The sequence below is a fragment of the Musa acuminata genome, chromosome BXJ1-7, assembly GCF_036884655.1.
Source record: "Musa acuminata AAA Group cultivar baxijiao chromosome BXJ1-7, Cavendish_Baxijiao_AAA, whole genome shotgun sequence".
Lineage (NCBI taxonomy): Eukaryota > Viridiplantae > Streptophyta > Magnoliopsida > Zingiberales > Musaceae > Musa > Musa acuminata.
This window is the reverse complement of record NC_088333.1, coordinates 1150625-1167757: the sequence shown is the minus strand read 5'-3', so window position 1 is coordinate 1167757 and position 17133 is coordinate 1150625. Positions and strand designations below refer to the sequence as shown.

General features: G+C 38.3%; 1 protein-coding gene across 1 annotated transcript; it reads left to right on the top strand.

The window, feature by feature from the left end:
- The first annotated feature begins 862 nt into the window (after positions 1-862).
- Positions 863-14948, top strand: LOC103990936 (nuclear pore complex protein NUP1). The gene is made up of 10 exons (XM_065190493.1): positions 863-1266; positions 3672-3721; positions 7470-7589; positions 8275-8439; positions 8740-9021; positions 9150-9233; positions 10268-10664; positions 10749-10891; positions 11044-11486; positions 12798-14948. The coding sequence occupies exons 1-10, from the start codon at positions 1017-1019 to the stop codon at positions 14461-14463; spliced, it is 3600 nt and encodes a 1199-aa protein (XP_065046565.1). The 5' UTR covers positions 863-1016; the 3' UTR covers positions 14464-14948.
- Positions 14949-17133: the final 2185 nt, after the last annotated feature.

Here is a 17133-nt window from a genome sequence, read left to right as displayed (position 1 = left end):
TATATTATTAAGTAAAATAACATTGTTTTGATAAATAATAACAACTTCTAAAATAATAAAATTATATATCTGTTATATTGCATGTGACAGTATATTTAAATTTAATTATTTTTTAAAACTTTTCCTTTTTGTTTCAATCTCATGATATTTAAATATTCAATTATATATATATATATATATAATTGAATATTGAGGGAAAAGAACAAATTACTTGATTGAAAGGCTTCCTAAAATGTCCAAACTAAGCATGCCTTAGTTCCGAACTTAGTAAGTGAATATTAAACAAACGATTAGCTGAGTCTCAAATTTGACGAGATCATCCTATTTTAAGAAGTTAATACCATATCCTTACCAGTTTAAAGCCAATATTTTTGGCATTACAAATCTTGATTTAGCACATATACATACTTTCGAATAAGAGAAACTCGTCGAATTGAACATAAGTCGGGATGTGGTGGGACCCATCAGCAGCGTCCAAATCCCCGTCGGTGGTACGAGAGTGGGTTTCCGACGAGGCAAGCGACAAAAACTTGGAGCAGTGCTACCTACGTGGTGTGGGCTCCACATTTTCACCAATCTCCAAGCTGGTGAATTCTGGGAAAATCCAATAGCGGCGTAAGTTTTGACGCATCGCCGATGGGTTTGTGCTAACACCTAGAAAGATACCACGCGACAAACCCATGTTGACAATTCGGAAGATGGTTGGTTGACTCGTGTGGGTCCCTCCCTATATGGGTCTTGTTCATTGGTGACGGTAAAGTTGTACCATGAGGGCCCAAAAATCTAGTATACAGACCTACATGCATACGGCGACACGATACGAGTATAAAGACACATACCACGGCGGAGACGTTAACCTAAAGCGCCTTTTTTCCCTCCCCTCTCCTCCGCTCCGTTCCCTCCCTCTTTCTACCGCGACAAAACCCCCAAAGCTTCGACTTTTTCTCCCTGGTTCGCGTCCTCTATCTCGCCGTCGCCCTCATCTCCTCTGTCGCGGCTCCATTGCGATTCTACTTATGGAAACGCCGGGCTACGAGAGCGGAATCGGGGGGAAAATCCGGCGGCGGCCGCTCCGGAGGGCCGCCGCGACGCCATACGATCGACCCCCCACCCCCGCCCGCGGTCTCGTGGTGCAGCCTTCGGAGCCCGGGTGGCTGTCGAAGCTCGTCGATCCCGCGTCTCGGCTCATCACCAGCAGCGCGTCCAAGCTCTTCTCCTGTGTGTTACGCAAGCGTCTCCCCGCGCCGTCGGTCGACGGAGCTCTAGGTTTTGCTAATCTTGCTTCTTTTTTCTTGGATTTTGGGTTTCTCTGCTATTCTTGTTCGTGTTGTGCTTGGATGGTCGCCTAGGGTTTTGGTTGTACTTCGTGTTCTTTGTTTGGATGTCATAAAGTTGGGAAGCTATAGTTCTTTCCATTAACTAGGATCAGGCATGGCATGTGATCCTGTGAATATGCAATGCCTGCATTGATGCTTGCAGGTGGTCAGGGTTTTTCTTTGCTTTTCTTTAATATTATGGTTTTGTTCAACTAAATTCTTTTTCTCCTTACATGATTTATTTGTTTTTTTATAAATCTAGTAATATGCTGTAGCGTATTTTTTATTGGTAATTTGCATGTGACTGATGTATATGCTATTTGAAAATGCATTTTGTTAGTTGATATTCCGTTTGTTTTTGTGTAACTAAATGCATGGTTGATGTTAGTGACTTTTGAATATGTATGCAAATATTGTTGGTTGTCCTGTTTTAAAATTGGACATTTTTTTTTCATGGCAAATTTTCTCGGTGTTTTCTTTGATACCTTTTTTGTGCTATAGTTTACTTCTTTACCTTGTCCACAAAGTTCATGACACTACTACCGGGTGGTGTTCTGCTTCTGATTTCTGATTTTGTTGCCCAGAAATATGTTTTCTTCTTTTAACAGTAGAAGGAGCTTTTAAAAGTCACTTAGGTCTTGTAACTGATATTTTTACATGTTAGATTAAAGTGATTGTGTGATGCTCCTTTACAACTTTTAATTTGCAGTGTTATAATGCATTTACATGTTCTTTTTGTTAACTTTTCTAATAAGTACTATGTGGATTTAAACTTTTAGCAAGCATCTCGTGCTGCAAAATTAAGTCAAGTAATCGTACCACTTTAAACATCCCAAATGGTAGTGTTTAAAACATTTCCTATACCTATTTATGATTTGTCTTGTTCATGACAAAAACTTACTGTTTTGTGCAAGTGTAAAGTGCAGGGTTCTAGGTTTATTGCCAACTGTTCTATTGATTTACTTCATTTATTGGCTAGCTATTACATCATTCATCTGAACAAATGCATCGATCAAAATCTAGTTTAGCTGCAGCTGTTCAGGTTTTAAACTGCAATAATAAGCAAAGTCCAAAATGCTAACCTCAGTCATTACAGGGTACATATCATGACATGCGACTGTAACATGCTTTATGGTTCTTGTGCTGGCACATGCATGAATTGTAATAACCTGTAAGGGTCTTGCAGCACCGATGCCATATGCCAGTTCAGTATTCGCTGCAGTATGGCAATGCTTTAATCCTTGATAAAAAAGTTCACCATTTTTTTGATATGATTGGAGCTCTACCCATTGAGATCCAATTCTTTGTTTTGATTTTGATGAAGATGGGAATTTTCAGTTTTTTTTAATAACTCTTAATAGTACAAATCAAGGATTGAAATTTCATATCGTATTGGAATTTCGAGATTTGCTTGGTACGATACTATATACCGAGCGGTATATTTTGGTATACCGTTCGGTGTATATATATATATATATATATATATATATATATAAGAGGTAAATCGCTCGGTATACCTCTCTTCGCCTTGGCGACGATGCCTTTCTTCTCGGGTGACGTTGCAGAAAAAAAAGAAAAAATTGTGACATTGCCTTAGGCGACGTCTTAGGAAAAAAAAATTTCACTAAGGCGTTGCCTCTCTTCGCCCTGAGACGTCGATACTCTTATCCAAACTTACGGATGAGAAGTCATCGCAAACGAGGAGCGGTGCTGATCTCATGTTCTTTTTTTTTTTTTCTTATTTCTTTCCTCCCCTTTTGCCTCTTATTTCACCTTCTCCCTCTTTCTTTTCCCTCGGTCACCGTCAACGATAACGGCCTCAATCGACGGTACTGCTCAGTTGCGGGTGATCCGTGTACTGGTTTGCTGACGGACCAATACATACCGCTCGGTACGGGCGGTATCATTTGGTATTGCAAAACTTGGTACAAATATGGCCGCTTGTTGTCTTTTTATGGATTAATTGCTTGTATAGTGTAATTCTTCTTGTTATGGTTGTTATGGATTAATTGCTTGTTATATTTATAAAAAAGTTTGATATTCGATGTACTAGTTATCAATTTTATTCCGGACACAATGTTTCTTATTTTAGACTACTGTTGATTGCTTTTCTTGGTTACCCATACTCCTATTAGGGTTAATATCTTTATCATGTTCAAGCCTTTACATACTACTTGTAGTGATTCATCACTTGCTGAATAACTTATATTTGATATTTTTTTTTATTTGGACGATTGTATTTTATGTTAGTGCTGAAGTGTTTTACTATTCTATAACTTGTATTTTTTTTAACTTGTAGATGTTTGTAGAATAAACCTATGAACTAAACAATCATAGAAACGTGAATATGTGCAGGTGAAGAAGGCTTTCAATCTGGACAAGAAGGTGCTGAAGCAGCTTTTGTTGTAAGTAGCAGTAAAATATCATTCTTGATAGATATCTACTTTTTAGGTTACAAGGTTCTTATGATGTAATCACTATTATACTATTGCTTTTATGTCTACATAAAAAATTGCTTTTACTTTGGACATCAAGGGCTAACATTTTTTTTAGTAGCATCTACTTTTTTTTGATTTCTGGACATGGATAATTGCTTGATATTTTCATGTTTATGCTTTATTCTTATAATGCAACTTATGGATCTTGCAAAAGTAAATTTGCTACTATCATTGAAACTTTTAAATTTTCTTATTTGATAATGATATGATCATGTATTACTCTCTGCAAAACTCATACAGTTATTGTTGCATGATTGATTGATATGATTGTTTTGGGGATAAACTCTTTGCCAAACATACCATTTATTGAGTTCACATCAAAATGTTCCAGTAACATTTCCAGTGAACTTCTTGGATGCCACAACCACATGGCTATCTTTAATATAAGCCTCCTAGTCCACTAGAACCATGTTGTGTAGTTATCTTCTTTCTAAAATATCCAATTTCTTGATTATGTATTCTAAATTTCAATAGAGAGAATTGGGCATCTTTTGGTTTTTGACGTTTCTTTGGAGTCCTTTTTTAGCATTCTTATGCTAATTGTATATATGTATAAAAATATCACAACAATCATTAAAAGGTATTATTCTCCTTCGCTTCTAGATTCCTGAATTCCACTTTATGCCTGCTTTTGTTATTGTAGCCCTAAATCAATGTTTATTTTAGAAAAGATATGGAACCACATAGAATAAGTTCTATGATAGAATGTTCTTACGGAATAACATGTTTAGGTTTTGTATCATGAGGCAACTACGAATCTAGGTGCTTCTCTGGTCTTCTCCTATGCATTTGTTATTTGAATGTCTACATTGCTCTTAATGTCGTAGTTGTGCAGTTGAACTGTATTATTCTTGTCATACTTGTTTAGTTATGATATTTGTTACATGATGTAAGGTTGTTTGTATATGTTGGAAATGGAAAGATGGGCTCTTTTGGCACCTATACTTAACCAAACGCTTCAGCAAAGCAGTAAGTCTCAAGGCCAATGCAAAGATATGGAAAATAAAAGGAGCAATTCTTGGATCTGTTTATGCTCAGCTCTAAGCAGAATTAACATTGGGCTGGTACAAGGCTATGTATTTTAGGATTAGGTCTTGCATTAGGGAGTCACACATGTTCTCTCTGTTGGAAAATCTTGGGCGACATCACATGCGTAACGAAAGAACAGAAAAACAAAATCCCAGAATTTTCGTAGAAAAGAAGGTTTCATCGTCGTGCAAAAGTTGATGCGCAAAAACTCGCGAAATCAAAAAATTACGTGTAAGAGAATTACCTAGGGAGATCGTATATCCCTGAAAATCTGCATATCTGTAGGAGAGGATGAAGGAGGTCAACTGTCCTCTCTAGCAGTGATCCACACGGCAGGGGCTGCGAAGATGCTCATCATATCGTTGCTCAAAACTCTTCTTTGCGTGCACCACGTAATTAAGAAGGGGGTGCCCTTTCTTGTTCTCCACACGCCTCAAATAGGAGCTGTAGTACAAAGAGGAGAGGGAGAGAAGAATAAGATGAGTCAGTCAAAAAGAACCTCTAGCCTATGGGTTTTTGGTTCCCTCCTATTTATAGATGTCCCATTGTCAATTTAACCTTAATGGTCCTGCCATATTGGGTATTGGATCTTTATCCAATTACTTAAGCCTCTTAGATTAGTAGGGCTTATTGGATATCTAATAAGATAGGAGTTACAGTGAATAACTTATATCCGAACCTCTACTCGTCGCAACGCCTACCATATGTGTGACCATCTAGGCCTAATATCGAGTTGACCGTGAGTCATACCTATCAGAACTCCTTCTGTTTCAGTGAATTATTATCTCCATAATAATTCACTCGACTTATCGACTACGGATGTACTAGATCATTACGCTATAATCCCTAGACGATATAGGGGAATCTAATTATTTGGACCTATCTATCCTCAGTTATCATGTACTTATAATTTCTCATCAATTTAATATCCTAAAGGTCGTATATCGGATATGGTGCTGTTAGGCTCATATAATTTCTACACGAGTCTCGCTCTAATCAGATTTTCCTAGAGAACTCTTTCTCTCAATCCGAATGACCCTGGCCAAGTATTTGTCTGAGCAAGAACATATGAGATAATCCTCTCATGACACCGAGAGCGGATGATCTTCTATCGACACTCAATAGTCCTCGTAAGGTTGGTTACCACTCCCGATTGGCTGTTCTAGATCTGGAATCTCTAGGCCTGTTCGGTATCAAAGAGTGGAGTACTCATACAGAATATCCTTGGTGTCTCAAGTCTAAGGACCAGATACATTACTGGGATGACGAAATCACTGTCTGGCAATAAGGCATTATCAACTATTCAACATTCTGTGGGCAGATTAATCAATGAATGCATTCTCCAATAAGCACTTGCACTGTATCCCTAGTATCCCCACACGAGTAGTTATGAGACTAGCTACATCTATCATATGAATGGGTATACAGCACACCAGTCTGTCTGGTTATCTCGATGTCCTTATCAAGCAATCTATGATCAGATTATTTAGGATCTGTGTTTAAAGGCAAATCGGTCTAATTATCGTGATCTTATCACGATCCGATTCTCATTGCACTGATCCATGGATATCACAATATATTCATGCAACAGACAATATAAAGTGATAAAATATCAAATAATAATAATAAGCAAAAATACTGCGTGTCAAGTCACACATATCATCACTCACGTGATTGACTTGTAGGGTACCTATGACTAGCACTCTTGTCCTCACTACTAAAAGTCACATGAATCCTTTCTTCTTCACATCTTTACTAGTATTGTTGGTAATGATAATGGCTAACGAATGGTGGTAGCAGATGGTTGTGAAGGAAGAGGGGGTAACTGTTTGCTAACTTTTTATTTTTCCTTGTTTGGGTTTGATGGTTATTAGCACAATTCCAGGCCAGCAGGCAGACAGCACTATAGAGTCTGTGCACGCACTGGTGCATGCTTGTGCATGTGGCGAGTGTTTATGCATGTGTGGCGAATGCATGTGTATGTGAATTTCTTCACTTCAAGTTCTTGATCCGTTTTATGTGATACATCGCAATGGGTAGACATGAAGAGTTGGAGATGTCTGGGTAGATACAAGGAGTTGAAGATGTCCTAATAAATAAGATTCCCTTATCGCTAGCTGTGTTATCAACTTAACATTTATTAAAAAGGTAGATCACTATACATGAGTTCAGGGTCTGTATGTACATGCAAAATACACGTGCTATTTTGACATGAATTAAGTCTTTGTTGTGTTCAGCCAGATTGTTTGTATTCCTATGTTACTGTTGAATAAAGTATTTACTTTCCCCCATATAAATCTAGGTTCTGCTGTTCTCCCAAAAGATGCTGGTAAACCTGAGTCTCGTGGACTCATATTAATATTGCAAGAGACTCGACACTGCATCTAATACATTGCTCTAATGTTTCTAATGTTTTTAAGAACAACTATGTTTTGATACTTCGCAAACCACTATATGGACGACTAATAACATATTTGAAGTTGTTCTTTTGTTGATAATTATTTTACTCTTTCTTGTTTGTGTTCCATATCTTTATATATATTACTTGGTGACATATCTTTATCGATTACCTTCTACACCATAGACAATTGCATCTTATTTTATGTTGTTTTGGTTTGCTATGCAGGAACTATCAGCTGAATTGCAGGAAAATAAAGCTGACTGTGAAAATAATGCAACAAATAATTCTGACAGCAATAAAGTTATGGAGTTCGAACAACTTATAAAGCAGAAGACTTTCACAAGGAAAGTATTTTTTTTCTGATGCTGCTCATATACTTAAAATATGATTTTTGTACCATTGGTTGTGCATCAAAGTACCCATAATTGGTAGGTATTAGGGTCTCCATGGGTGCCTGGCTTCTAAATCGTGTTTTATCTTTCTCATGCTTAGAAGTATGTGATCATACATTTTGTTGATGCAACAATTATTGATAAAAAAAATGTCCACAACAATCATTTGATTGTTGTGGATGATTTTTTTTAGATCGTTTCAATTCATATTTTGATTAGAATAAATAATCTGAAGAATCTGGCCTTCTGGAGATTTCAGGGTCAAGGAACTTGAGCTCTCTATGATCCTTCTCTCATTAATCTTTGCCTTCTTAATTTAATGGCATGGTTACTTCATTTTTGTTTCCTATGACCAGGCATACATGCCAAATTATTTCTGTTTCATCTACTTGATCAGCTACTGAAGTTTATTTCTTTGTGAAAATTGAGCCATTTCTGTTTTTATGTTGTTGTCCATATCAAAAATCTGTTTTTCTTCGTTTGGCTTATCTAATTATAGAAGAAGCATGCTTGGAGTTCAAGAATCTGAACAAAAGCATTTTTACCTTTTGTTTTAGCTTCCTTCATCTAAAGCAATTTTTTTAGATTGTTTTGCCAATCACTTAATTATAATACTAACAATCTCTAATTTTGACAGGGATCAGTTTGAGCATTTGACAGGGATACTGCATTCAAGAACTCTTGATTCAGATTTGCCAAAACCTGACAAGAAATTAGTTGAAATGACTGTTCCCCTACCTGCAAAAGATATAGAAAGCTCCAGACCACACGAGGATATCACAACTCCTGCAAATGTTCAAGCTGTATGAAAACCTAATACTTTTCAGCACATCATTTTCAGTCTCTGTCAAATGCAACTGGAATGTGACATTACTCCATCATCATTATTTTTCTTATTATTCCCCTGTATTTATAGCTTAGGGTAAATGTCATTGTAGTTTTAGAATTTATGCCTATGCCCCTCAAATAATCTATAGATGCTCATGTTCTTGTTTGTCCTTGCTGTAATTTTTTAATGTTGCCCATCAGATTTAACCTGACAGTACCTCTTATATGTTATCCTGTTTTCCTCGTAAGTTGTGACATTGGTTAACATTTTACAGATCGACGATCAAACTGCTTCACCAGTGGAACTTGCAAAAGCATATATGGGTTCTAAATTTCCAAGTGTATCCCCTTTATCTCTAAGGTGGCATAGAAGACATATCTTCCAAGAGCATAAAACAGTGCCATGTAACTCAACCTATGCAACAAAGCCATTTGATCTGAAAGGTCCACGATCTGTTGTTCGATTTTCTGGATCTGCTGAGATTCCTGATAGTGTGACACCAACATCTCATGATATATCAGCAATGTATGGAATGTCCTGTTCTCCCTATTATAAGGTTAGTGATGTTGTTTATGATGTGGCTGGAAATAGTGGCTAGATCTATCTTTATGTATGAAAAAGATTTTTCATACCTTTTTAGGGTTGTTGGTCTTTTTTCAATAATGTATTTTTGCTATCATTTAGGGCGAGGGATCTTCCAAAAAAGGCAATGCTGGATTATTACCTTTCCAGATGCCAGAAACCACTAGGCAATTAGGGGGCAGACAGGTGGCTTATTGATCTTATTCTAGTAGCACCATTTTATTATGTTGTTATGGTGTGTATTCCTGTGTTATTTGTTTCAAGGATTTGCATGGTTACTTATTCTTCTATTCTGGGAATTTGGAGATGGTTTTTTTGAATGTAGTCAACTTGATTACAATACCAGTTGGATTCCTTCCTGTCCAATCAGTCCTGGTGATTTGGATATATTTTTAAGTTGAGCAAGGAGCCATGAAGAGTATGTTTAAAGTTTTGCAAGTACAAATTGTGCTTTTTAGGTCTTTCAAGTTCTCATTACAAAGCCTGATTGGCTGATATGACACCGTTTGGGTTAGTTAGGAATGACCCATGGTCTGTCATCTTCTAAGACATTTTTGCTCCATTGCCAATTTGTGTATCATCTATTACATCTGAACGATCCAACTTAGTAGTGCACCTAGGTGTTTATTGATTAATTTCAGGAGTTACTTTGATAAATCAACAAAACCCAATGTTGCATAGGTTTATTAATTAATTTCAGGAGTTACTTTGATAAATCAACAAAACCCAATGTTTAGTAGTGCACCTAGGTGTTTATTAATTAATTTCAGGTGTCTATTACATCTGACCAGTTACTTTGATAAATCAAAAAAACCCAATGTGACCGCTTTTTGCCGTTATCCCAAAACATTTTGTAAATATCATATTTTTTAATTTAAGTTTCTGAAATGATCGGTAGTTAATTTGTAAAGCTGAGAGCGATCTTACCGCATTCGGTTACCTTCTGTTAAGCATAAAGAATAGCAACCATCAAAGGAACAAATAACACTAATAGTGTAACTAAATTTTACCTGTATAACTTTCCTATTGCTAATGTACCACTAATGTGCAGGCTTCATATTAGGTTGATCTCCCTTGCTTATTTTAGAGTAATTTTACTCCAGAAAGGCATTCCACCTTGTTCCTATTTTTCTTCATTGCGAATGAGTAAAGGAACTATTTCTTTACTTCCTTTAAGAGCCATTTGTCTGATCATTGAAACCATCTTGTTCTTGATGCAGGCGCTCAAACGGAGAAGTTCAGTATTAGACGATGATTTTGGATCTTATGGGTCTATACGCAGAATTCGTCAGAAGGTAGCCACAATGACTCCTTCGAAAAAAGTTAGGCATCTGTTTCTTTCTGGAAATCGTTGTCTTGTTCCCTCAACTCCATTCAAGAAGGATGTTCAAGATGATTCATCACTGAATCAAGAGCCTAATTGCTTGGATCAACAGCAAGGAGGCAACAGAATATCTGACAGTGCTGTTGCTTCTGTTTTACCTCAGTCAAAACAAATTGAGAACAAAATATTCCAACAGCTAGATAAGCTAGTGCCTTTATCAAAGGAAAAATCACCTAAAATAAAGGATTATCCCCTGGATGGATCACCTGCTAATAAGCATGCATTCTCAAAAGGTCAGTCTCTTGGGAACTTGAAGGACATATTCTCCAACTAGTATAAAATTATTCAAAAAAATAATTTGGTTTGCCTCATGCCAGGCATCAGCAATTCTTCATTTTATAAACAAGAGACAGTTAATGTCCTTGGGGAGAATGGACCCTCAACTTCTATTTCAGGAGTCAAATCGGTACCTGAAGCTGATACCATGCAGAAGCCAGCTATTAAGATGAGCGCACCAGAGGTATGAACTTGCTTCTTTTACAATGAACTGAATTTTTTATGCTAACTAGAAAATTCTGATTTATGCTTCACGTACCACTATTTCCATTGCCAACTAATCTGGCTTATCCTTTTTGAGTACATTGAAGAGTTTACATTTGCTGTTTTTTTAAGGATACACAAGTGAATAATATGGATGCATTGATGGATGATCCTTCCTGTCAATTGAAGAATGGAGATGAGCTGAAGAAGTCACCAGAGAAACCTGTCAGATCTTCAGTAATAAGAACAGAGGAGTTTCCTCCAAGGACATCTGCAAGCATACCTTCATCTTCTTCTGACTTTTCCAAGGCAGCTGACGTGAAGCCTTTGAATGATATTGTTGTCAATAATGGCAAGGGTTTCACTTTTCCTTTTGCGTCTGCCCCCAGTATATCTCAACCACCTTCAACACCTACAATTGCAACCCCGTTGGCTGAGAAGACAGTGGCACAAAAAGGAGAAAGTGTTTTCCCCTTGTTTTCCTTTGGCTCCGAGGACTCTAATAGATTGGAGTTTTCATCAGCCACAACCATGGGCAGTTCTAATGCCACTTCTGGCCTAAAACACAGCACAAGGTTAGGTCTAGAGTATATATATTGTCTGTCCTTTTTCATCATTGCAGTAATTATATCCATTCAAAGTTTGACCCTTTTTTCAATTTCTCGAAAGATTATTTTCTTGTTTAACTATATCCATACAATTTGGAGAATTGTGTATAACTATTTCAGAAACCTTTTGTTAGCATAGTTTAATCTAAGCATTCTCATTTCATTCTTCAGTATGGACAAAGGACTCAGAATGATGGGCAAAGGGCCTAATGGAAGACCTCTCTAGACCATAGTTGGTGATACATCTATTGAATTCATGTAAAGCCCACAAAGTCCTTAGAGGGCAGTCGAGGACTCACAAAGGGAAGATAGTGTGAATATTGATCACCGATAAAGCTTGCATGTAGTAGGGACTAGGGAGTATTGTACATATGAGGGAGCAAACTACTAACACCTATATTTAATACGAGGAAACCAATTAAGTGAGGTTGGTGTAATCTTTGTTGTGATTAAGATGAATAAAAACTCTGGGTTTCTGAGTGATCTTTTAGTGTCGATTTATATTTGAAAATCTGATGAGAATTTGTAACATTTTGCAGCAATGTGGACATGAATATGCCTAGTGACACTGCCAATTGCTGAAATATGAAGATACCTGATAAATTCTCTTACAGGATTTTATCCATCTATAGCTAGCATGTGTAGTTTGATTATTTTAAGTGTAATTATGTCTTCTATGTTATATTTACTTGAAACAGAATGAGCTTTCATGCTTCTCTTTCTGGTTTTAGCTATCTGTGCAAAGTATTTTAATAAATAATTTGCAGTATCAAAATATGGTTGCAAACACCCTGTTTATTGTTGTTTGTGCATGTGCATTACATCTGTAACCTTTTTCCTATGAACCCTTTTTTGGTTATATAATATCTTCTGCAAGAACCCTGTGATACAAATGCATTTTTACACATCCATCAAAAGGGTATCTGCAAGAGAAAGAAGTTTTACGTAGACGTAGAGTCTGTAAGCATGCATGCAAGAAAACCCTAGTTGAGTATTAAATTACTTATTTAGTATTCGAATATGTATTACATAATCAAGAATGATTCAACTTCTAGATTACGTGTCCTAATTGCTGATGAAGTCTTTGTCCTAATCAAGAATGATGCAACATATAAAATAATCTTAGATTGTCTCTTTTGCTGATGAAGTCTTTGTTATATAATTTGGAATTTTCTGTAAATAAACATTTTAGCCTTGAGACCACATTCTAGCGCTGCCTATTTATTTGACCTTATGTATTCTTGGAATGTTAATGATTTCCATATTATTATTCTGCAGCAATGCCACAACATCAGCACTGAAGGGTTCAAAATCAGGTAGAGTTGAAGGCCAGATAACAGGAAATTTGTCCAGATCAGTTGGGATTGTTGATTCCTCGGATAAATCAACAATGAACAATTCTATTGTATTTTCTTTTGGCAATTCCTGCAATGAAAGCTTTCCTAATGGTTCACTAAGTTCATCTTCTACATCTGCTTCAGTCATGACACTTCCTGGAAGGACTGCTGGCTTGATTTTCTCTACCACTGCTTCTGCCTTGGCCAGTTCCAGCAGTTCATCTTCTTCATCTGTGGCACAGATTTTTTCCACTGTTCCCTCACTTCTGTTTGGGTCTACATCTTCAATGGTTTCTACCACATCAGTGCCTCAATCATTAGCTGAATCTAATGCAACAAATTTGGAAGGATCACCATTGAGCATAAATTGTGCCTCTCCAGGTGCAACTGCAAATTTTAAATTTGGAGGCAACTCTTCCACCATACTGACAGCAGATTACCAGTTCTCAAGAGCTGACAGCAACCCTGTTTTGGCAGCATCAACTGTTCCGAGTATTAGCAGTACTGTTTCTGCTGCATCAACTCTGTTTTCAGGTTCCAACAACAACCAGTCTGCTGTTGCACCAACATCTACATTTTCAGGTGCAAGCAACAGCAACCAGTCTGCTGTTGTGCCAACATCAACATTATCAAGTGCAAGCAACAGCAGCCAGTCTGCTGTTGCTCCAACATCGACATTTTCAGGTGCAAGCAACAGCAATTGCAATCTTAGTTTAACACAGTCGAATAGTTTGGTCTCATCAGTTGTGGACAACGGTACCACGATGTCTGGTAGTGTTACTGGATTTATTGGCATCCAAGCAACTCAAGCTAAAAGTGGAACCTCACCTTTTTCCAAGAGTTCAGGAAGTCAGTTTGGGTCCTGTTCATCTCCCACATTTGGGATGAATGTTTCTTCGTCCTTTAGTCCAAGCAGCTCACATTTTGGGGAAGCAACTACAAGTTCCAAGCCATTCAGTTCAAGTTCTATGTTTTCTTTTTCAGGAGGTGCTGGTTTTTCCAGCCTTGGTGCTTCCTCTTCCTTTGCACCGGCTGCAAGCTCCAGCATATTTGGTTCTACTTTTCAACCATCAACAACGCCTGCCTTTGATACTGTTGGTTCATCTCCATTTTCAGGACTTGCATTTGGAGCTCCAACCTCTGGCAGTTCACCTTTTGTGTTTGGTTCATCATCACCACCAGTATTCTCTTTCGGTTCTGCTGGTGCTAATAGTTCATCGATCTCTTCTGCACGTACTGCATTTGGCTCGCAAAACTCAGCTGTTGGTTTCAGCCCTGGAACTCCTGGAAATGATCAGATGAACATTAAGGATAGCATGGCCGAAGACCCCAACCAGTCAGCAGTTGGTACCATTCCACCATTTGGTCAACCAGACACTTCATCCTCTTTACCAGTATTTGGTGCTCCAGCGACTCAGTCTGCTTCGTCAGTGTTTCAGTTTGGTGGCCAACAGAATTCCTCTCTTCCTCCAGGGCCTTCCCCATTTCAAGCAGCTGGCAGTCATGAGTTTCCTCAAGGAGGAAGCTTTTCTTTGGGTACTGGTGGTGGCGACAAGTCTGGCCGCAGAATAGTGAGGGTTAAACGAGATAGATCACGAAAAAAATAGCTTATATGTCCTACAACAGTGTTCTAATTGCTTGTGGAGAAAATCGAAGTCGCATGCTGCTGCCTGGGCAATTCTTGTTTGCTTTATGTGCAGGTTTCTGGAGGCAAGAATCAAGGCTTTAACAATTGCTGGATTTTATATCAAAGTTTGCCTTTGCATTCTAAGCCATCGGTCAATTTCTCAGTTTTGGTCTACTTGTAGTGATTGATGAATGTAGGGATGTGCTTCTCCTCTCTTCCGTGTGTACTTTTAACTGTTGTAACATAGAACTCGTGTGCTTCATTTTGTATGACTGGTGCAATCAAATGTGTTCCTTGATGTCTTCATCGAGGCTGGAGAAGAATTTCTACCTCGAGAGTGAGCAAAAAAGATTTAGACAAGCAAGAATTTGGATAATTTATGAGCCCATGCTAGGTTCTTATTATTTAGAATATTTTTTCTAATGTGAAGTTAATGTATAAAATGGTTCTATTACCTTTTCTTTTCGATGATGCGCTTGCTCATGTGGAGAAAATGTACAAATGGTGGGCATGTTTATGATGATATGAATAGACTTGCCATATGCTGGTGTCAAACTATGACATCAAAACTGAGCCTCAATTTCCATGTAAAAACATGTTTGAGAGAGAAATTTGTGGGTTTATAGGTTACTATTAATTGTTCTATTTGTTTTCTTGTCGTATAATCCTGATTGTTGCAATCCATTTTGGCGTGGTTTGTCGGGCATGGCTTTGTTCATTCAATGTGTGCTTGCAATGGCATTTGTTGGGCTGATCCATTATAGGCTTTTACAGGTCTTTGTTGAAAGCAAGATCATATTGTCGCAATGAGCATCTCAACTATTGTAACAATACATCCTACAAGCAAAGCACATGGAATCGAACTTTGTTTTCAAGTCATCATGATCATGGTAGCAGTAGCAGTAGCAGTAGAAAACACCTAAGATGAGTAGAAGCATCAAATCTTTCATATGAAACAATTTAATGCAGTCTTTTCTCTTCCCATTGGCTGTTGTGATCACTTGATGAGCATGTGAGAGACCCTACAAATTGCAGGATGGCAGAACAAAAAGATGCCTCGGAATCTACGCAGTCAAGTTAGTGTAGCTGTGCACTGTCTTTGACATGAAGTGACGTCTCAGATTTTGTTGCAGAAGCTAGGTAGAGAGATGGAATATATATATATATATATATATCTCTCTCTCTCTCTCTCTTTCTTATGGTGACTTTGTCGAGACAAAGGGAGCACGAGAAATGTGGAGCTGCCTTCGGCGCAGGCAGATATCAGTTGGTGTCCATTACTCTCTCGACGTGAAGTGACGTTTCAGATAATGAGGCAGAAAGATGGGAGCAAGATGCAGTCCATTTGGTGCTTCTCGATATGACGTGACGTTTCAGATTTGGTTGGCTAGATCGACAGAGAGAGATGAAGGTATGCTCTCTCTCTCTCTCTCCTCTCTCTTGGCTCGGGATACATGAATCACGTTTGTGTGGAGGAGAGAGAGAGAGAGAGAGAGGTGTGTGGGCACAGAATCATTATGGACGTGATGAAGAACCAAGGAATGCTATGTGGTAAAGCACTACCTATGATTGATGAATGAAGCAACAGTGTCGGACCACATCTGCAGTAAACAGCTGTGTAAGATGAAAGCGGAAATATTCCAAGTACTGTACTATGGACTGACGCCGGTACTAATTCTGACATATACACACCGGAGGGCTTGAAAAAGGCAGAAAGATATGAGTTGGTGGCCAGCCTTTACTGCTCCCCTCTCTCTCTCTCTCTGCGCCTGTTCATGAGAGAGACGGCATTAACACAGTTGGCCAACCAAAGTAGAGAGCGCGCGAGTTTCACCTCTCTCTCTCTCTCTCTCTCTCTCTCTCTCTCTCTCCGTATGTCTGTTCATATATGACAAGGCATTCACATGGTCGGACAAAAGGAGAGGGAGAGAGAGAGCGCGAGCTTCATGGCGGAGAAGAAGGGGAGGTGAGAAGAACGCACCCTCGCTTACTGTCTTCATCGTTTCCGACAAGGACGACAGCAACACCAACCCCAAATCATATCACGCATCATTGCATCGGAGATGACCGCACGTTGGTTTCGTCACCATTCGCTATACAATGATCTCTTTCGTTCATCATCATCATCATCATCTTCTTTGTGGTCTTTCTCTTGATTCAAAGCCTTTTGACTCTTAAGACAAGTCCAAGACATCATGCAATTACAACTTAGTATGTATGCATTGCAATTATGTGTGCTTCATCAGACGCATCGTATGCTTTTGTCTATGTGGAGCGCGGGGCAGATGCGCATCCCACGCCGCACGTTTTGCTAAGTTAGAATGCTTCGACGCAGATTCCATGCATCAAATAATGAGTGACTCAGAATATTGTTTAACGTGTATGACAATCTTATTTCCAATCTTTTGAAAGGATAGGAACCGATACAGTTCAGCTTCATCCATGGCTAGCTTTCATTTTAGCAGACCTGCCGCTCTGCCATCGATGGAGTCATAAAACATCTTTCGCTGAATCCAAGGAAAGAGAAGAGAGAGAGATGTTTAAGGGAGGGAGTGTTCTCGGCGCGGAGTGACTTGCAGACGCTTAAATATTCCGAATCACTGTTGAGGGCGACACTTCATTTGCCTCGCCAACACATTCTGAATCACTG

Excerpts from the sequence above, each read along its gene's own strand:
- LOC103990936 (XM_065190493.1), top strand. The coding sequence starts at position 1,017 with ATGGAAACGCCGGGCTACGAGAGCGGAATCGGGGGGAAAATCCGGCGG. Across the intron at positions 7,590-8,274 it reads AGCAGAAGACTTTCACAAGG|GATCAGTTTGAGCATTTGAC; the intron begins AAAGTATTTTTT and ends AATTTTGACAGG. Across the intron at positions 10,892-11,043 it reads TTAAGATGAGCGCACCAGAG|GATACACAAGTGAATAATAT; the intron begins GTATGAACTTGC and ends TGTTTTTTTAAG.